The sequence below is a fragment of the Perna viridis genome, chromosome 9 (genome assembly GCF_037379345.1).
Source record: "Perna viridis isolate PV_CMFRI_1.1 ecotype Kerala chromosome 9, ASM3737934v1, whole genome shotgun sequence".
In the NCBI taxonomy this organism is placed as follows: Eukaryota; Metazoa; Mollusca; class Bivalvia; order Mytilida; family Mytilidae; genus Perna; species Perna viridis.
This window is the reverse complement of record NC_142453.1, coordinates 22855299-22876189: the sequence shown is the minus strand read 5'-3', so window position 1 is coordinate 22876189 and position 20891 is coordinate 22855299. Positions and strand designations below refer to the sequence as shown.

Here is a 20891-nt window from a genome sequence, read left to right as displayed (position 1 = left end):
GAAATTCAGAATAGAGAAAAGAAACTTATAATCACAAGTAAATTGGCAGTAAAAAAACAAAGTAGGTATCGTTTATTTTTTTCCATACCGATTTCATTTTCAAAATGTATAATGTGTTATAAGTAACTAAAATATATACAAGTATGTTCTTACTTCATACATGTATACTAAACATTTGTACAAACATGCTTTCGACAATATCCCGAAACAGCTGATCTTATTGTTCTGTCTGATACTTGACATATTTGAAAGTGGCTAAAAAATTTGACACTTGTGTTTCTAACTTTAGTATTTCTATGTAAAACGACTTTCGTTTTCGGTATAAATACAAAGTCTTTTTGTTTGTTGGGAAATCAATTTTGTAATGTATTGCTCGAAACAATTTTTATCAAAAAATCGAACGTCTTTTCACTGTTACAACGGTGAACCATTATTATGAATATAAAGTTAATATTTATTTCTATAAATTTCCTGCAAATGATTGTCAATTCTACTTCTCGTCGGTTACATACATTTTTTTTTAAATATAATTGTTCCTGTCCCAACATAACACATTGACTCAGTATCGAAATGCATATAATTCCTAATTTCATACTTTCTGATATCAGTCATTGAACAAAAAGTATTTTATTGTTTTCAAATAGAATCAACGCAACATATGACCACAGGTAAAAAGAAAAGTTAAAACAAAATTACAATTTGGAGCTCTCCATTTTTTTATGTTGATTTAATGTTTGTTTTTGCTCCTTTTTTAAAGTTTCTGAAACATTCTTTCGTTCAGAACGTCTTATTCCATAATTGCAATTATATATTATGTTTCAATTTCTACGTGGTAATACACATCTGTTCATTTATGTGGTAGACCTACGGTAGGGGACATAACTAATGAAATCAGAGATATGTTTGTATATTATTCAATTTCACCAGTCTTTCAAGTTTTCATTTAAAACAGAAAGAAATCAATTAATTGAATGTTTACATGAGACTGACAGAAAATGCCAAATATAAACATTCGATTGATTTGTAAGAGTTGTGTTCCTTATCTTAGATCTACCCCCTTAAATAATTCTATATTTTATTTACACATTATTCACATATACATTACATAGTAATTCCTGACTCTTTAGACATTAGATGGAAGCAAACAAAATATGTTAAAGTTGGAAACAATTGTTCAACAATATAAACTATGAGATATGTCATCAATGCATTCAAAACAAAAGAAAAAGATTGATGTGATGACCAGTTGCAGAAAACCACGTAAAACAAGGTTCATTAGGTAGTTGACAGACAAAGCGACGAATGGACATCACAGGTAGGGTATATTATACACTATCAGTACAACTTCAAAGAATCAATATGACAGAACAATCACATTTAAATCTGAGACTGTTAGACATGTATGCAGTCAAATTTTAATAATTTTAAAGTAAGAGTATTAATGCAAAAAGGACGTAACAAAGAATGATGAGTGTAAAAAGTCACCCATAAATGTCAATATTTATTTTTTTCAGAAGAATCATTGAACCTATACTGGAATTTGCCATAAATAGATGTCATGTTACAGAAACAAGGTTTCTTATGAAATTAAGTTGTATTTCAGAGTATGTCACGTGTGCTAAAACATGCTCCATTTTGTAAAATTATTCCGAAAAGAAACCGATTGAAAAAAAATAATAATCGAAGTGCGAATATACACATTAACTTCAAAAGATGTGAAGGTAAACTTTGTACGTTTTAATATCAATTATTATCTACTAAATTTGTTTTCTATATGTTTATTGGATGAACGTTGGTATTAAATGTTGCTTTTACCTATATACGGTATGATAAAGTTAAATCATTTTAGAAACGTACTTAGGATCTAGAATCAATGCGTACTTCAAATAGTAACATCTGCATGTAGGCATTATGTAGCTGTAAAACGCAAGAAGAAATACGGCAATTATACAACTGAATCGTCTACTGAATAAATCAATAATTTCATCCTTACGCATTTTATTTTCGGCAGGACTTTTGGGTACAATATTACATTTTTTTTCATTAATGTCTGCTGGGAGACAAAATACAGTTTAATTTCGCGTGGCTATCCATAGACACCACAAGATAACGCATTTCATGGAAAAGTTCTCGTTAGAATGAAACGACTCAATGGACACTGCATTTTACAACTCCTCTCCGGTGAAGTCGGTGATGCGTAAGGATGAAATTATTGATTTATTCAGTAGACGATTCAGTTGTATAATTGCCGTATTTCTTCTTGCGTTTTACAGCTACATAATGCCTACATGCAGATGTTACTATTTGAAGTACGCATTGATTCTAGATCCTAAGTAGGTTTCTAAAATGATTTAACTTTATCATACCGTATATAGGTAAAAGCAACATTTAATACCAACGTTCATCCAATAAACATATAGAAAACAAATTTAGTAGATAATAATTGATATTAAAGCGTACAAAATTTACCTTCACATCTTTTGAAGTTAATGTGTATATTCGCACTTCGATTATTATTATTTTTCAATCGGTTTCTTTTCGGAATAATTTTACAAAATGGAGCATGTTTTAGCACACGTGACATACTCTGAAATACAACTTAATTTCATAAGAAACCTTGTTTCTGTAACATGACATCTATTTATGGCAAATTCCAGTATAGGTTCAATGATTCTTCTGAAAAAATAAATATTGACATTTATGGGTGACTTTTTACACTCATCATTCTTTGTTACGTCCTTTTTGCATTAATACTCTTACTTTAAAATTGTTAAAATTTTGACTGCATACATGTCTAACAGTCTCAGATTTAAATGTGATTGTTCTGTCATATTGATTCTTTGAAGTTGTACTGATAGTGTATAATATACCCTACCTGCGATGTCCATTCGTCGCTTTGTCTGTCAACTACCTAATGAACCTTGTTTTACGTGGTTTTCTGCAACTGGTCATCACATCAATTTTTTTCTTTTGTTTTGAATGCATTGATGACATATCTCATAGTTTATATTGTTGAACAATTGTTTCCAACTTTAACATATTTTGTTTGCTTCCATCTAATGTCTAAAGAGTCAGGAATTACTATGTAATGTATATGTGAATAATGTGTAAATAAAATATAGAATTATTTAAAGGGGTAGATCTAAGATAAGGAACACAACTCTTACAAATCAATCGAATGTTTATATTTGGCATTTTCTGTCAGTCTCATGTAAACATTCAATTAATTGATTTCTTTCTGTTTTAAATGAAAACTTGAAAGACTGGTGAAATTGAATAATATACAAACATATCTCTGATTTCATTAGTTATGTCCCCTACCGTAGGTCTACCACATAAATGAACAGATGTGTATTACCGCGTAGAAATTGAAACATAATATATAATTGCAATTATGGAATAAGACGTTCTGAACGAAAGAATGTTTTAGAAACTTTAAAAAAGGAGCAAAAACAAACATTAAATCAACATAAAAAAATGGAGAGCTCCTAATTGTAATTTTGTTTTAACTTTTCTTTTTACCTGTGGTCATATGTTGCGTTGATTCTATTTGAAAACAATAAAATACTTTTTGTTCAATGACTGATATCAGAAAGTATGAAATTAGGAATTATATGCATTTCGATACTGAGTCAATGTGTTATGTTGGGACAGGAACAATTATATTTAAAAAAATGTATGTAACCGACGAGAAGTAGAATTGACAATCATTTGCAGGAAATATATAGAAATAAATATTAACTTTATATTCATAATAATGGTTCACCGTTGTAACAGTGAAAAGACGTTCGATTTTTTGATAAAAATTGTTTCGAGCAATACATTACAAAATTGATTTCCCAACAAACAAAAAGACTTTGTATTTATACCGAAAACGAAAGTCGTTTTACATAGAAATACTAAAGTTAGAAACACAAGTGTCAAATTTTTTAGCCACTTTCAAATATGTCAAGTATCAGACAGAACAATAAGATCAGCTGTTTCGGGATATTGTCGAAAGCATGTTTGTACAAATGTTTAGTATACATGTATGAAATAAGAACATACTTGTATATATTTTAGTTACTTATAACACATTATACATTTTGAAAATGAAATCGGTATGGAAAAAAAATAAACGATACCTACTTTGTTTTTCTACTGCCAATTTACTTGTGATTATAAGTTTCTTTTCTCTATTCTGAATTTCCAACACCGTAATTAAGTACACACTATATAAAACATTAACAAAGGGAGGTATTGTACGAAACGACCAAAATATCGGCCTGGAGAAAATTATTGCTATTTCAAACAGACAGAAAAAAAAACAACAAAAATAAACAAAAAACAAACAAAACAAAAAAACAAATGGTTTATCGTTACTCTCCAAATACTGTCCAATATTCATTTGTATGGAAGGTAAAAAAATACTGAGTTGAAAACGTTATCTTTTCTTTTTTGTTAGTATCAGTGATTCCTTGGTTCTTTACAAGTGCTTGCATGTTGTTTTGTTTAGGGCGTGGGTCGTGATTGATTGAAGCCGTTCGTTTTTGAATATCGTTTTTTGAATAGATTACATTCAGCATTTTTGATAACATTAACTTACTAGTTTCTTATGAGCTTGATGACTTATAGCAGTGATACAAATTGTCTTTCGTTTTGTAATTTAAAAGCAAAATACAAATTAATTTGCCATGATCAAGTACTGGATGTTGTGTACTTAATAAAAAAAGATAAGTTATTTGTTACGACTATGTTTAGTTGTATATAAGGAACTATGTAAAACAAACAATTGGAAAGAAAATTATACACGGAACATCACAAAAACAATGTTAAATAAGCATACGTACATGTATTTGTATAAAGACAATTGTGAGTACCAAAAAGACAAAACAGATAGAAAACTATTGACCAAACTCTACGACAAACGTGATGATTTTACATTCAGAATTATGCAGACTTTTTGTATCGCGCTAGAATTCAAACAAATAGGCTTCGTGAACAGTGTTATGTTGCTACAAGATTGAATTCATCGCTATAGATTTTTTATGGTCGTCATCATGAACTCGTGGATCGTTGTGGTGTATCCATCTGCGCCATATAAACTGATTTATTTAACGCGTCATAGTTTTCCTTTCCTCGTTTGTGTACCCCGGACTAGACATTTTATGAACAAATCGTCGGGTATTTCTTCAAAAGCAGACCACGCTTACCCTACCGGTACACCTGGTTCATGCTTCCAGTTTTTAGTGGAATCCGAGTTGCTAATTTGCTTTTGTTACTTTGTATGTATGATTTTGGTTACCCTATGTTCTTCGTTGTGTATGTCTGTTTTCCATGTCTGGTCTTTGTCCCTGGATTACAATCTTTTGATTACCGCTATAACTTTAGTTAACTTGATTTTTTCTTGCACTAAATGCAATTTGAACCATACATTCACTTGCATGAATCAACGTAAACATCTGAACAATCATGAAATTCCGTTTATTGTATTATTTTTACACTTAATATGATAAGGCAGCGTATAACTTTAAAGCATAAGTTCATTCATTGAAAGTGTTAAACACTTAATTTGAAATGTTCACATCAGGACAATCATTTTCTGAAGTCCGAATATAACAAATATATATATTATTTTTGTATTGTCAAATATGCATTTACAAATCAAAGTTACGTTTATTGGTAACGGTCCTTTGCTGACCGTCGAAGTTTTGCTGGATCATGTATGTTTATTGGTGAACGTCATTTCGAATTCTAGTGTCAACGTCGTTTGGTTTGAAAAAAAAAACAGTAATCAAGGAAACCAGGGTTATAGCGGAAATCAAAGGAATGTAATCCAGGGACAATGACCAGAAAAATAAATGGTATTTCGTTTACATTATCTTTTTTGTTCTGAAATTATTACATGTGATGTCCTAAATAACAAAACAAAACAAAAAAACAGAAAACTAACTAAAATAAACAAACAAACAACAAACAATAAACAAAGAAGGAAACAAAAAACGCAACATTGGTTAAATTGACTGCGTCAAGTAAGCGGTGAACCGGTTCATTGTATAGATCAATTTACAAACATTTCATCTCATCTGGATTTATTACAAACAATATATTCCTCGAACCCGTGCGACATAACGACTGTTGAGGTTAATTCTGAGGACAAATGTATCACCCTAACATAATAACGAAAACGAAAACTCGTTATACTACTTTGCATTACAAAGACATGAAGTAATATATAGTTTATTTGTAAGTTATTGTTATTGTGTGTTGAATCTCTTATGTTTTAGATTAAAGTGTGAACAAGTTTTGATCTATAATAAAATTGAACTGTTAATTCGTTATAGTGGAGTACATGCATTAAACATTTCCCGAAACAACTGTTCTTATTGTTCTTTATTTTACTTGACAAATGTAAAAGTGGTTGAGGAAAGGAGGAAAGTGTCACTTGTGTTTCCAACATTTGTATTTCTATGTAAAATGACTTTCGTTTTCGATTTTGATACAAAGTCTTTTTGTTTGTCGGGAAATTGATTTTAAAATTGTGGTAAGGTGGTATTTTTGGTATGTATGTATATTTATAGGTTTACTTGTGCATTTTCATTGTGTTAATTATTTTATATTTCAGTACAGATTATATGTGCATTGTAGTGTCCTATTCAAGGTATATTTGTACTGGGAGTAGATTCAGGTAGTTCAGATATTTCAGGTTCGCTCAGGTGTGAAATTGGTCAGGTGTTTTAGGTATTGAATTTTACTGGCTTGAGTTCAGATTGAAATTATTCGGCGGGAATCTTGTCAGAGAGAATTCAATAGTCGAGCTAATCAGATGTTCTAATGTTACAGGGAGAATTGTTGAATTTTTGCATACTCATTCAACATTTATTCCCAGGTTAGTTTTTCATTCTTTTTACTAATTATTCTAATTGTCTGGCTCTAAAATTCACGATTTAACGTAAGTATAGGAATGAGTGGCTTTGAGCAGATGTGCGATTGTAGTGAGTAACTGACAAGCGCTAGTTGGAAAAAAGATTTTTAACGCAATTTATTTTAAAGAAAACCAATTCCGGTTTAAAAGTTAAAATATCTAAATCCTGGTTCACTAAAATATGTGCGAATGTACATTTTCATTGGTAAGTGCTAAATATCTAAACTGTATTCATTTATAAATATGATGCGTTGTTTTACCGCAGCACTTTTTCTGATAAAGGTATTTATGATTCGTATATTGTACTGTAGGTATGACTGTTTGATACCTGTTTATTCCAGACGTACAAAAAAGCCTTTGTACAAACTTACAAGGTATAATGTAATTGTTAATTATTTTAACAGAATGATTGTTTAATATTTTCTATATCTTGAACTGCGTATTTATATAAGCAATTCGTATAAAGTGAATTCTGGAACAGTGCATAATTGATTTAGTAGTTTATCTGTATTTTTGAGAATCAGTGTAAAGTTAGCAAAACGTACTATATTCATTTTGCAATGTGGATACATGCACTACGTACAAGACGCAAATAGTTATTTTCTTTTTAAATGCAGTGCCCGGTTGTTCTAAACGCTATGCGCTTTAAGGTGTGAGTATATTTATGTGTAATTATTTATTATGGTATACACTTTCCATATATGTAGCTTATTGTCATTATTATATTACAGGGTGTTTTTTCTTTCCTGTACGTCCGAAGTTGACGGAAAGTGTTCGAACCAATAAATGTAGTTATACATGTAGTGAGCAGTTGGCTTTTGTTTGGCCTAGTGCCCCAACCCTACTACATAATGCTCAAAACGAATTGTATCAAAAAGGTCGAACGCCTTTTTACTGTTACAACGGTGAACCATGGTGATGAATAAAGTTAAATATTCCCTGCAAATGATTGTGAATTCTACTTCTTTTCGGTTACATACATTTTTAAAATATAGTTTTTCCTGTTTCAGCATAATACATTGACTCAGTATCGAAATGCATATAATTCCTAATTCCATACTTTCTGATATCAATCATTGAGCAAAACGTATTTTATTGTTTTCAAATAAAGTCAACGCAACATATGACCACAGGTAAAAAGAAAAGTTAAAACAAACATACAATTTGGAGCTCTACATTTTTTATGTTGATTTAATGTTTGTTTGTGCTTTTGTTTTTTAAGTTTCTAAAACATTCTTTCGTTCAGAACGTCTTATTCCATAATTGCAATTCTATATTATGTTTCAAATTCTACGTGGTAATACACATCTGTTCATTTATGTGGTAGACCTACGGAAAGGGACATAACTCATGAAATCAGTGATATGTTTGTATATTATTCAATTTCACCAGTCTTTCAAGTTTTCATTTAAAACAGAAAGAAATCAATCCAAGTTAATTTAATGTTTACATGAGACTGATATCAAATGCTAAATATAAACATTCGAATGATTTGTAATAGTTGGTTGTGTTCCTTATCTTAGATCTACTCCCTTAAATAATATCATATTTTATTTACGCATACACTTTACATAGTAATTCCTGACTCTTTAAATATTAGATGGAAGCAAACAAAATATGTCAAAGTTGGAAATAATTGTTCAACAATATAAACTATGACATATGTCATCAATGCATTCAAAACAAAACAAAAAGGATTGATGTGAAGACCAGTTGCAGAAAACCACGTAAAAACAAGGTTCATTAGGTTGTTGACAGACAAAGCGACGAATGGACATCACGGTCACTATATAACTCCTAGACAGGTAGGGTATATTATACACTATCAGTACAACTTCAAAGAATCAATATGAAAAAACAATCACATTTAAATCAGACTGTTAGAAACGTATGCAGTAAAAAATTGAATACTTTTAAAGCAACAGTATAAAAGCAAAAAGGACGTAACAAGAAATGATGAGTGTAAAAAGTCACCCATAAATGTCAATATTTATTTTGTCAGGAGAATCATTGAATCTATATTGGAATTTGCCATAAATAAATTTCATGTTACAGAAACTAGATTTTAGGTTTCTTATGAAATTATGTTGTATGTCAGAGTATGTCACGTGTGCTAAAATATGCTCCATTGTGTAAATAAAATTATTCCGAAAAGAAACCGATTTAAAAGTAATTATAACCGAAGTGCGAATATGCACAATAACTTTATAAGATGTGAAGGTGAATTTTGTAGGCTTTAAAATCAACTAACATCTACTAAGTTTGTTTTTTATATGTTTATTTGATGAACCTTTGTATTAAAGGTACATGTTCCTACCTACTATATTCAGTATGATTCAGTTAAATCATAATAGAAAATTTAGGATCTAGAATCAATGTGTACTACTAATAATAATATCTACATGTAGGCATTCTGTAGCTGTAAAACGCACGAATAAAGGCCATTCAACAACTGAATCTTCTACAGAATACATTGATAATTTCTTCTTTACGCATTTTACGTGGTGGATTTTAAGCTCATGAACTTCACTTTCAAGGACTAAGTTTAAGATAATTCGAAGAGTCCAAAATGGGAGTATAGCTTCAAAGTATTGTGACCTTTAATGATTAATTTTCTAAAATGTATAATACTGAGCAGCTTGACACATTCAATTTTCATATGTTGATTATAAAGGCATTAAATTCAAAATATAAAAGATTTTAATCTCAATCATTTATGAATGCAAAAGACTTACAGGTATTAAAACATACACACTTTCTGACAATTGTATAAACACAATCGATATTGTGCAAACATTGTCATTATAACTATCCTACCTATTTATATATTTTATTTAGTTTTAAGATGTAATAAGTGCTTAATATTGTTATTGTTGAGAATTGCCTTCAAAATAGATGCCGTTGGACCATTTATAACCCATCTATTATGGTTTTAAACGATGGTCAATATAAATAAAACCATAGTTTGTCTGATTTATTTACTCTGTATTACTATTAAAGTGCCAATACACTATATATAGTTCATCTGCTGCATGCTTATGTCAATGTAGTTATTGGGAAATTCTCGCAAATGAAGTTTAGTGATTGGCTACATTTGTTGTCATACCATTGTCCATTGTATTGATTTTTACTTTGAAATTCCATCGAAAGGCAAGTTTCTTTGCCGCTAAACTTCATTGGTCTTCCTGGATACCAATAAGAAAATTCCAACTCCTTACCATTTTGCCAGTGAAATTTTCCACTATTGTTTAGATTTGCACCTATCCACCAGTCAAGTCCTAAACAGAATTAAACGGTAAGACTGAAAGTCAAAACAAGCTTACTGCAAACATGTATTTGGGTCGCTTTTTATTTGAAGTGATACATCCTTGATCAAGAAAAAACGTTTTTGGAGCTGAGTTCAAGTTTTTACTTATTTTACAAAAAAAAAAAAAAAAAAAACAAATGAAATAGTCAAATAAAATATTCAAAACTAGGAAAGTCCGTATAACAAAATGGCAATAAACAACACCGAAACTTGGAAGCAATTGCATTGGTCCTGATATTGTGGGTTATAATAAGTTTGAAAGCGCGCTAAATTTTCAGCTTCCATCAGGTTGATCGTTTTTGGTATGATGCAATTCAAACTGGACAACACTGATTAACGTATTGTGTTTATCATCAGAAACATTTCAAAACATGGCTATATGTATCAAAACAATGGCAACTTACATTCAATAGACAATATACCTAAAATATCTTTAATCAAAAGTATATATTCTAAATTTTACTTGTTGAAGCCGTTTTTGGAAAGACTATGCTACAAAAAAGACATTTGTTTTATAGAATGATCATGATTAAAATTAAATCGAGTCTTCGAAAAAATCAAATCCACTGAGATAACCTTACTGAGATTTTTAATCTTAATGGTTATGGCTTGTTGCTTTTCATTACTATCCAACATTAATAGTCGACCATTTTGATTTTCACATGTATCCTCTGCTTGGCTCCAAGTAAGCTTATTTGCAGACAACTGTACGCAGCTTCTTAGCTCTTTTACATATGTAAAGCACTTGGAAGCACAGGCTTGATATAGTAAAGATACAATTAGATAGATTTAAACTTTAAAAAAGGCAACGGTTTCTGAATTTAGTCCAATATAGTGACTGCCTTTTAATTTTTGGTTTGCGAACAATAACAATATAAGTGGCTAATTAAAAAAAAATAGTTCTTGTATTCTAACTTTTCAATTAATAAGTTCACATTTAACTTCACCTGAACTTTTGACGATTAATTTTTTTTATAAGCAAGTACTTGATTATTTTATGTATTTTAGATATTTATCATGAATTCCCTAAAAACCAAATTAGAATAAACATCTTCATTCTACGTTTGTATATAATTATTTTATTAAGATATGAGTTCAGACGATACGTCATGATATTAATATACGTACTTTCAGTCGGTTTCTCGCAAATAAATCTCAGTGAATTGTTACAATTCGTATCAAATCCTTTGAAGTATCTACTTTGATGGATGAAGGCACAATAAGACTCAGTGCCATTGAATACAGATATTGTTTCTTCTGGAGTAGAAGTCCAATTGTTTGAGTATAGTTTCGCTCCGCTTAGCCTTTGAAAACCTCCATCTGAATCCATATTATTTAACCCAATCCACCAATCGTAGCCTACGATAGAAATATTTGAGAAAGAGATATACATGTGTGTTTCAACATCTGCAGGTATTGAATTGCGATTGTTACATAATACAAAATGAGTAAAGATTGTACCTGTACTACATGTATAAAAAACATATCATGTTTATCTTTCAGTATACAATATTTAAGTCAAAATATTTTGTCCAAAAGAGAGAATCACTGACTCTTATAATAAACAACCGAAATGAATTGTTTCGAAGACTGAATGAGTAATGACATTTTAAAAAACACTTATTTTCGTCATATTTGAAAGATTTCCGTACATTAAATTTGTCGTAATGTGCTTGTGAGTGTGTTACTTTCTTAGCAGACCTCTTTTGTTAATGCAAATTGATGTTTTTTTCATGCTCTTTAATCAATTTAAATGGTTCTGAAAGTGCAGGTTGACTATACATTATAATTACATATTATAGGAACAACATTGAATAGGCATTACAGTATGGATTTATTTCAGGCAAATCTGAATGAAAGTTCTCTTCGTCCACAATGTCTAGCTTTAGCATAAAGGGAAATATGTTCTGATAGATAATGAATTATCCTGACAAAACATTAATTAAAGTTGTAAAATCAACACAATCGCCGCACTCCAGCCATCATTTAAATTTCAATTAAAGTATAAGCAATAATTCAATCATTTATCACCGCAATGTTCATGTTTAAATTTGATAAAATTTTGATTTTTTTCTTGTATCAACAACCGACTTCAAATTTAGTTTCCACTAAGTTTGATGTTAACCTATGTCTGATATGAAAAAATAAATAAATGTGTGTTTTTGTAACTTATTAGATGTGCAACATCTGGCATGGGTTTATAATTGTGACAAAGAATTCAAATATATATTCAAAATATTAACCATGACAAAATTGCGAATAAACGTACCATTTGTATTTTCTTTCAACGTATAATGTTTCCTCGTATTGTCTATAACAGCAAGTCTACCTCCGTCTGCTTTGCATTTATCACGAGCATCCCACCAATTCATTTTGAAAGGATAAAAACTCAGGTAGCTGCCGAAATCTTGGTTGTAGTTATAGCCTTGTACTTATTTTGCAAAAAAATGAGGTATTGATTAATAAAATCAGACCGTTTAATTTCCATAAAAATACTCAATATTACATGTCCAAATATATATCACATGCTGTATCAACCCAAGACTCCTATTATAATTATAATTCTCATCAACCACTGCTGGCTTAAATAATGACTGTAATGTCCATACACAATCAAAATTGACTGAAGCAAACAAAGTTTGTCTATTTAAACAATCATTTTGTTTTACTTAGTCATATTTTGACCAATTTCCAGTAGCCGGCTAAATAACTCCTGCAAAAAAAATACTGCAAATGAAAGAGTGAAAGTGGCAACCAAGATTCGAGCACAAATCAAAAGAATATTATCCAAAGATAGAGACTAAAAACAGAAGCAAGACCAACTTGTACTTCTTCACAAATGAGAAGTTTGGACCAGCTATGGTAGGCGTAATTGACAATAGAAGGACAAGTTCTTTCAGTTGATATAATTGTACGATAATAAACAAGTAATTCTTTTAAAACTTCTTTATATAGTTTATAATGATATTTATTCTTGAATTTTCAATAGGAGTTGAATTCGAAACCAAACATGCAAAATTCGATTAAAATAAGACATCAGATGTACGAACACACCACAACCATCTTAAAGTCATTTGCTGCAGTGACATGTTGGAAGTTCATGTGGTTACTTCCCTTTGGAATTTATTCAAGACATATTGAAGTGGTTTTTTTTTTATAATTCATCAGTCTTGGTGTACATTTATATACTGCATATAATTATGAATTAAAAGATCTGTTCAATCACAATATCATGAATATACAGTTATATTATCAGGAACAGAAACATGTACACTTCACTGTATGTTACTTATACAACAACAAGAAAAACCTGGTTTTTAGTGGAGTCCGAGTTGCTCATTTACTTTTGTTACTTAATATGTATGATTTTAGTTACTTTATGTTCTTTGTTGTGTATGTCTGTATTCCATATCAGGTCTTTGTCCCTGGTTTACATACTTTTGATTACGGCTACAACCTTGGTTCTATTGTTTACTCTGTGAAGATTCTTTAGTATTGCAAATTCTTTAAAAGTAAATATTTACCACAATGGTACACAAATATGAAGTTATTTTCAGAAAAGAGGTATTTTTTACATATTGTACTTGAAAAAGATATTAAATAATGGCGAAAAATCTTTTTGACCAAATTTTAAAAATTTTAAATTTATTTTCACCCCTTTTTACAAATACAGTCTACGTACAGAGTCGTATTTCGAAGAGTCTAAAGTCAAACTTAAAAATATCTGCAACGAATATTTTGTAAAAAATATAAAAAAAACACTTCACAACGTAACTAGACCTTAAATGTTTGATCATTTTATATCAATGTACCATACCTACGCATTTCGGACCTGTATATCCGGGTCTACACTGACATCCGTCAGTCAATACACAAGTTTCACCATTTGGACAAGTTGTTGATCCATAACAAAGAGCTATTATTATATGATAATTCGTTCCAGACAAATACAAATACTTTACCTGTAATTTTATTTACAGGAACGAATAACAATTGTTCTTTACATCTACTTATTCTTGAGAAAGATTTGAACTATAAATAAATTTTTAAAATCTATATAAAAGACTTTGATTGAAATTAACCACTCAGATCGCATTTGTGTTTTAATGTTACACAGTTTCAATGTAGTGTATCACAAAACATAATCAAAGACATATATACAAAGATAAAGAGTTTAATTTTACAAAACAAATGCTGGTCACCAGTAGATTCATACAACCATTATTGTCCTTTCCCTTATAGAATTGATAGGTTTGTTAAAACAATGGTTAAAACGTTATTATATACACACCGTTTTCACAAAATTTGCCACTAAATCCTTCCAAACAATTGCAATTGAAAGTCCCTACTCCGTCAATACAGTTACCACCATGTTGACACTGAATACCTTCGCAATCATCCACATCTGTAATGTCATGAATTATTAATATTAACAGAAAAACAATTTTTATATTAAATTAGAGCTATGTATAGCATCTAAACCTATCCGTGCAACAACAAATGCGAGCGGTCATCGATCAGCGATTAGTTTACGATCTGTTAGTGTTCCGTCAAACTGATAAATTAAACCGGTGATCGCATCATGTGACAATAGAGCAGTCAATATATTTTACGGATGTCATTGTTTTATTTGTCCATTTTACCCATATTTACTTTATACAATAGATTTAGATATCAATTAAAACAGTTGTTTAGTATTTGATTTATTTTTAACAGATCATTCGTCATTTTACAAAACAAAATTGCGATCAGATTAGTCACCGGTCATCGGTTATCCATCTGTCAGCAATCAATCAGTCAGCGGTCATCGATCCGTCAAACTGTTGCAAGGATTGGCTCAGGGACTGTACTATAGAAATATTGTAAGTTAGATATTATCTATTAGATTTTAAGTACCAGTGTTTGTAAGATTCACGCAATTCTGTAATATGTGATAGACACCCAAAAAGTCTACACTTTTTTATGTTCGTTATTTAGTTCTTTAATATGTTTTTATGATGAAAATTATAATTATTCATTCCAATCAGTCTGTTCTAGGACATACTCCACATTGAAAACAGATTCTATTCTATTTTAGTGTCATTTACAGAGTTATCTCTTTAATTTTGAATTCTACGGTACATTCTTGATAATTTTTATTTCCTTAGAGAACGGGTTGCATGAAAATCCATGCGTCATTTCTGTAAACTATGACATTTCAACCAAAATATCAAAAATAAAAATATGTAGTCTTTCCAACCATGAATCACATTGCATGATTCTTACCTAGAGTGCTAATTCAGTATTTGTCAAAGGCCAGCTATGCTAGCGCAAGTGTCATCCTAAACGTAATGCCTAAGTATGAGTAATAACATTGTTTTTTTACATAATTCTTTTTGTTCTCGCTGCCAATCACATTTTGTGAATATGGACATTGCATTATAAACTAATGGTCATAGTATTTTATTTCGTTTTGGACATACTGTGGCATGTTTTCCCATCACTATGAGATATAGGTCTAGAGGTGTGATATAAGGTATGCGAAATAGGTCTAGAGGTGTGATATGAGGTATGCGAAATAGATTTAGAGGTGTGTTATAAGGTATGCGAAATAGGTCTAGAGGTGTGTTATAAGGTATGCGAAATAGGTCTAGAGGTGTGTTATAAGGTATGCGAAATAGGTCTAGAGGTGTGATATAAGGTATGCGAAATAGGTCTAGAGGTGTGATATAAGGTATGCAAAATAGGTCTAGAGGTGTGATATAAGGTATGAGAAATAGGTTTAGAGGTGTGATATTGGATATGCGATACAGGGTAGATGATATAGGGTATAAACAAACACTTCTAATGCACATACAAAAAGCTATATTTTAATCTAAATGTATGATATAATTTATTGTATTGAAAATCTTTGTTTTTTTTTTTTTCCATCACTACACAGGTGTTCGTTTATGAACGAAATTAATACCGAAATACGATAAGATAAATGAAGTAATTACGAATGCAAACTGAAGTTACCAATATTATATTTATTAGGTTGGTTTGTTGAGTTGTTTTTTTTTTTCAGTTTGATAAATTTTGATATTTCATACGTTAAATCATGTTTTTCTTTTATTTACGTTCGGTCTTCATAGCGGAAATCCATCACAATTCTTTGATCTCACTTCGAATATCTTATTTTAACTCCAATGACGGTTCTAAATAATACAACACAACTTCAAGCTCAGTGTTTGAAATAAGAAACAGTGATTTAAAAACATATATACATTAAGAAACCCAATTAAGGAAGAATTTCAATTTGTACGTGCAATCGTCGCATGTTTTGGCTCTGATGATCATTTTCGGTTAATCACAATCACTTATTCGATAGTTATTTCCCTACAGTTGAAGCCATAATCTATGAAATATACTGAAAAGTAAGAAAGCATGATAAAGCTGGTGTCAGTAGAGGAGTTACAAGACTGAAAGCCCATCACTGCCATGTAGAAGTTTTGATATATAATACGCGAACAGAAGACCAATATCATCGTCTTGTCTAGAGAGACTAAAACTTGATGCAATGGATTTAAACTGTCAACTGTTTTTTTTAGAGTGTAGAGTACATTCCTGTTCACATCCACCTCCGAAAATGATTCTTGGTCTACATGCTTCATGCAGACAAAAACAAGCTACGTTGGGATTTGTCTGTGGTTACTACAACAAACGTGTTATGGGAAGCATACAAGTAAGAAGTTTTTTTTGGGGCTTGTTAATCTACGTAATGACGTTACCGGAAGGATCATAGTTAAGTGAAGTATATTTTGGAAGAACAGTCAGGTGTTTAAATCTAGCTGTCGTGAAATACCTTTTTGTAATTCAAAAGAAATAAGTAATACAATATATATATCTATTGAAAATAATATTTAATATCAACAATAAGGTGTTTCTTTTTTGTTTGTTTTTTTTAAGTCGGTACACTTGATTGGTTTTGTACATAATTTACGAACCTTGTGAGCAGTTGTTTCCAGTGAAGCCAGTACAACACTTGATATTTACGCATTTCTTATAGTAAAATGATTTTATCTCTCTGCAAAAATAGTCAAAACCTATAAGATCCGACAATCAGTATGCTTTTACGTAATTCAGAAACGACAAAAAATACACACTATTTAAAAATTAATTTGCGTGACGCATGCATACTGTAAATAAGAATATGATAATTTTATTAATATAAAGTATAGAAAATGATTTAACTAAAAACTCGATGCAAATATTATTTGTACTACTATTTACTTTAATCATATTTTGTTCAAGGCAGTGTAGTTTCATTAAAATAGCTTTACACATCTTATGGTCAATAGGTTGCGTTTACAGTTCTTTGCTATCTTAAACGCTCCATATTAGACAAAGAATAATCAAGGGAATCAAGGTTATAGCGGTAAACAAAAATATGGAAAACATACATATACAACAAAGAACATGAAGTAATTAAAATCATACATACAAAGTTACAAAAGAATATGAGAAACTCGGACTCCACTAAAAATTGGGAGCATCTACCAGGTGCACCGTAGAGTAAGTGTCCTTTGCTTTTCTAGAAACACCACCCGACTAGCTCATAAAAAGTCAAGTCCGAGGTAGACAATCGAGGAAAGGAAAACTATGACACGTTGAATAAATCAGTTTTCATGACGCAGATGAATACACAATAAAGAACTACGAGTTCATGATGACGACCAAGAAACTACCAATTGAATCGATTACATCAAGGATACAAAACTATTAGACAAGGATGATTGTTTCTTTCATCAAAATTGTTGTACGTTTGTGTTAAAAAATTGCCTTGACAAAACAAACGGAAAATCGAGAGAATTCATTTTCGTTCCAAAAATTTCAAATGTTTATATCTCAAAACGAGCACATAATTTCATATATATATCCCGTCTTGAATTGTCCAGGTATGAACGATTTCAAACGTTTTCACAGTCCTTTAATATCTTTTGTTATATGTAAGCAGACCAGCGAAAATCTTTACAATCTAATCAAGATAAACATTTGTCCAAGATATCTTATATGATATGTGTTATAGGTTAGATTGTTTGTTAAACTGTTAAACGAATTCAAATTCTTCATAATATAACCTTGAAACAATATGGACTCTGTATTATTATATTTTGTCATTGATGCTCGATTAGTCACAATAAAACTTATATACTTTGATATTTTGATCAAGTTAAATGGAATGTAATTTAACTTATTAGGTTGCTAGTTGTAACGAATTGCAATTGGTAATCTATTAATTACCTGTATCTAGTACATCTGCCCCATCCAAGAAAGTAACAAGAAGTTGTATACCTCTGACGATGAGTTTTTGTTCTCAAACAAATGTTGTAAGTATTGCAGTAGTCGGCTAAATAACTCCTGCAAAAAATACTACTGATGAAGGAATGAAAGTGGATGCCATGATTCGAGAAAAATTCAAAAGAATATTATCCAAGGATGGAGACTAGAAAAAGAGTCATGTATTCCTCCCTAAACTGGGAGTATGGCTTAGCTAATGCATTATTAGGATGATCGTGATATGACTTGGTAATACAAAGCAAATTTATGCCAGTTTATATAATTATAAGGTAGTATATTAGTTCATTTTTGAAAATATTTTATTATATATTTTATAATAATAATCATTTTTGATATTTCAATATAAATTCGAAAGCAAACATGCAAAATTTAATCATTAAATAAGACACCAGATGTACCGACATATTACAATCAACTTGATGTCATCAAAAGCAATAAAACTTTGGAAATTCAAGCGGTTTCTACGCTTTTGTTTGTTTGTTTGTTTGTTTTTTTTTATGTCTTTCGTCCTATATGCAGAATAATATTGCGTCAGGCTTGATGTACATTTATATAATGCAGATATTTATAGATTTGAAGATCGTTTCTACCAAAATATGCAAATATAGCGACAAGAACAAGAACATATACAATTCATTGTATTTTAATTGTAGAAGAAAAAGATAAAAATTGTATTGTTATCAAGTCGTATATCCTATACATGTAATCACAAAACCACATAATCACATAATGTTAAACAGGATAGTACCATTTGGTGACATCTGATTAATTGTTGATTTAGAAAAATGTAGGAATAGCTTGTTTCATTATAATCAATAATTTTATATAATACTAAATTGATAAATTGTATTTCATAACTAAATTGAATAAAATAAATTGTTTAAGACTTTGTTTACAATGTTTACCAGTGCCGGACAATTCGACCCAAAGACATTTCGGACCATGACAACTCTCTTTATGAGTGCCGGATATTTCGGCCAGTTTATATATCAGACCATGACAATTAGTATATTGCTTAAGGACATATATCACTTCAAAATTAACCATGATTTTTTATTTAATGTTTCTTCTGGAGCGTTGTAGGATTTCACCTTCATCATATTATCTTTTTGCTTCTATTGTAATGAAATTGTTTCTTTTTAAACAGTGACTTGTGAAACCTTCGTTCGTTAACAAGATTGAAGAAACAGTAACAGTGCCACAAATGAATATTTCTTGTCAAGATTTATTTCTTTTGACAAAAGAGAAGTCACAAGATGAAGTATAACGATGTTTTATACAATTTTTTTCTACGGTATTTATTAATACCAAGAATGTATGCAATAGTACAATTTAGTGGTATTTCCTGTATGATACAATGGCATGACATGCATACATATACGAGAACACAAACTTCACTATTATTTCTTATTTTGGGACTGTTTAAGATCACATATTTGGAAATCGTTGGTGTCTGCTTGCGACAAAGTTTTATTAAAAAATATTCAAATAAAGTATGAATTATTATATTGTATAGAAATTAAAAATCAAATTTATCAAAAAGTTGCAACATACCTTACAACAATGCTAACAAATACAAAAAGTAAGATCCATCTATCCATATCCAAACAAAACAACTACCGCAAGTGTACTATCAATTGCTAATGAATGCTAGAGCATATAACTGACGAGTTATTTTGAAACGCTCTTGAATTAAACACTCTAAATAAATTATCTATTTTTTTTGATGCTGTCATTCGAGGGTGTCCTATGTTATTACATAGTGCACATGATGATTTTTTTTTCTATTCAACCATTTCCGTGCTTTAACTTCTGTTCAATTCTAATTTACATATAGATAATATATTTATAACATTCAATTAACCGGAAACAATAATCCAAATAGGTGGTAAACAAATTACTTTTATTGTTTTTTTTTATTTTTTGTTTTTTGTTTTTTGTTTGTTTGTTTGCTTGTTTTATATATATAATTTCGCACATATATCTGTTCATTGTTAAAGTAGATTTATTTATATCATAATGATGTGTGGGATATCAAGGGAATCATTATCTGAAAAGGGATATAAAAAAACATTCTCCTGGGAAAAATACCAGACAAAAACCTAAATATATACAACAAAGCACAAGGAATAATCAAAATGTTTTCGATTACCACTACAATTTACAGGTCATTGCTTAATAACAACTATTAAAGGTAAACGTTAAAGTAAAACAATTGAACATCTAAAATTGAATTTTGTACGAGTTGGAAAAAAATGTGCTATTGCTCAATGCCGAGACTGAATCTTAGTTTATCATTTAAGTTACGAATGTTACATATAAAAATAAATCAGTAAGAACACTTTGCAATATTGAACATAT

At 30.1% G+C, this 20891-nt stretch overlaps 1 protein-coding gene and 1 long non-coding RNA gene across 4 annotated transcripts; one reads left to right on the top strand and one right to left on the bottom strand.

Annotated features, from left to right (window-relative positions):
* The first annotated feature begins 6626 nt into the window (after positions 1–6626).
* On the top strand, positions 6627–7707 carry LOC148607372 (uncharacterized). Its single transcript, XR_015915145.1, has 3 exons — positions 6627–6868; positions 7216–7278; positions 7636–7707. It is a non-coding gene; the product is annotated as an uncharacterized LOC148607372 (long non-coding RNA).
* A 2161-nt stretch (positions 7708–9868) lies between these two features.
* On the bottom strand, positions 9869–20362 carry LOC148607371 (C-type mannose receptor 2-like). 3 transcript variants are annotated; one of them, XM_088545124.1, is made up of 8 exons: positions 20085–20362; positions 18474–18590; positions 17177–17256; positions 14503–14616; positions 12481–12642; positions 11340–11570; positions 10793–10969; positions 9869–10182 (listed from the first exon to the last, which is right to left on the bottom strand). In XM_088545124.1, exons 1-8 carry the CDS (start codon positions 20129–20131, stop codon positions 9941–9943), a joined length of 1170 nt encoding a protein of 389 aa, XP_088401250.1. In that variant the 5' UTR covers positions 20132–20362; the 3' UTR covers positions 9869–9940. The 3 variants fall into 3 exon arrangements, with proteins under 3 accessions (XP_088401250.1, XP_088401252.1, XP_088401251.1); XM_088545126.1 differs by lacking the exon at positions 10793–10969; XM_088545125.1 differs by lacking the exon at positions 14503–14616 and having other exon boundaries at positions 20085–20361.
* Between the last annotated feature and the right edge of the window lie 529 nt (positions 20363–20891).

Coding starts and splice junctions, on each gene's coding strand:
- LOC148607371 (XM_088545124.1), bottom strand. CDS start 20,131: ATGGATAGATGGATCTTACTTTTTGTATTTGTTAGCATTGTTGTAAG. Junction 17,257..18,473: donor GGCAGATGTACTAGATACAG/GTAATTAATAGA, acceptor CTATTTTTGCAG/AGAGATAAAATCATTTTACT. Junction 10,970..11,339: donor TTGCGAGAAACCGACTGAAA/GTACGTATATTA, acceptor TACTATATCAAG/CCTGTGCTTCCAAGTGCTTT.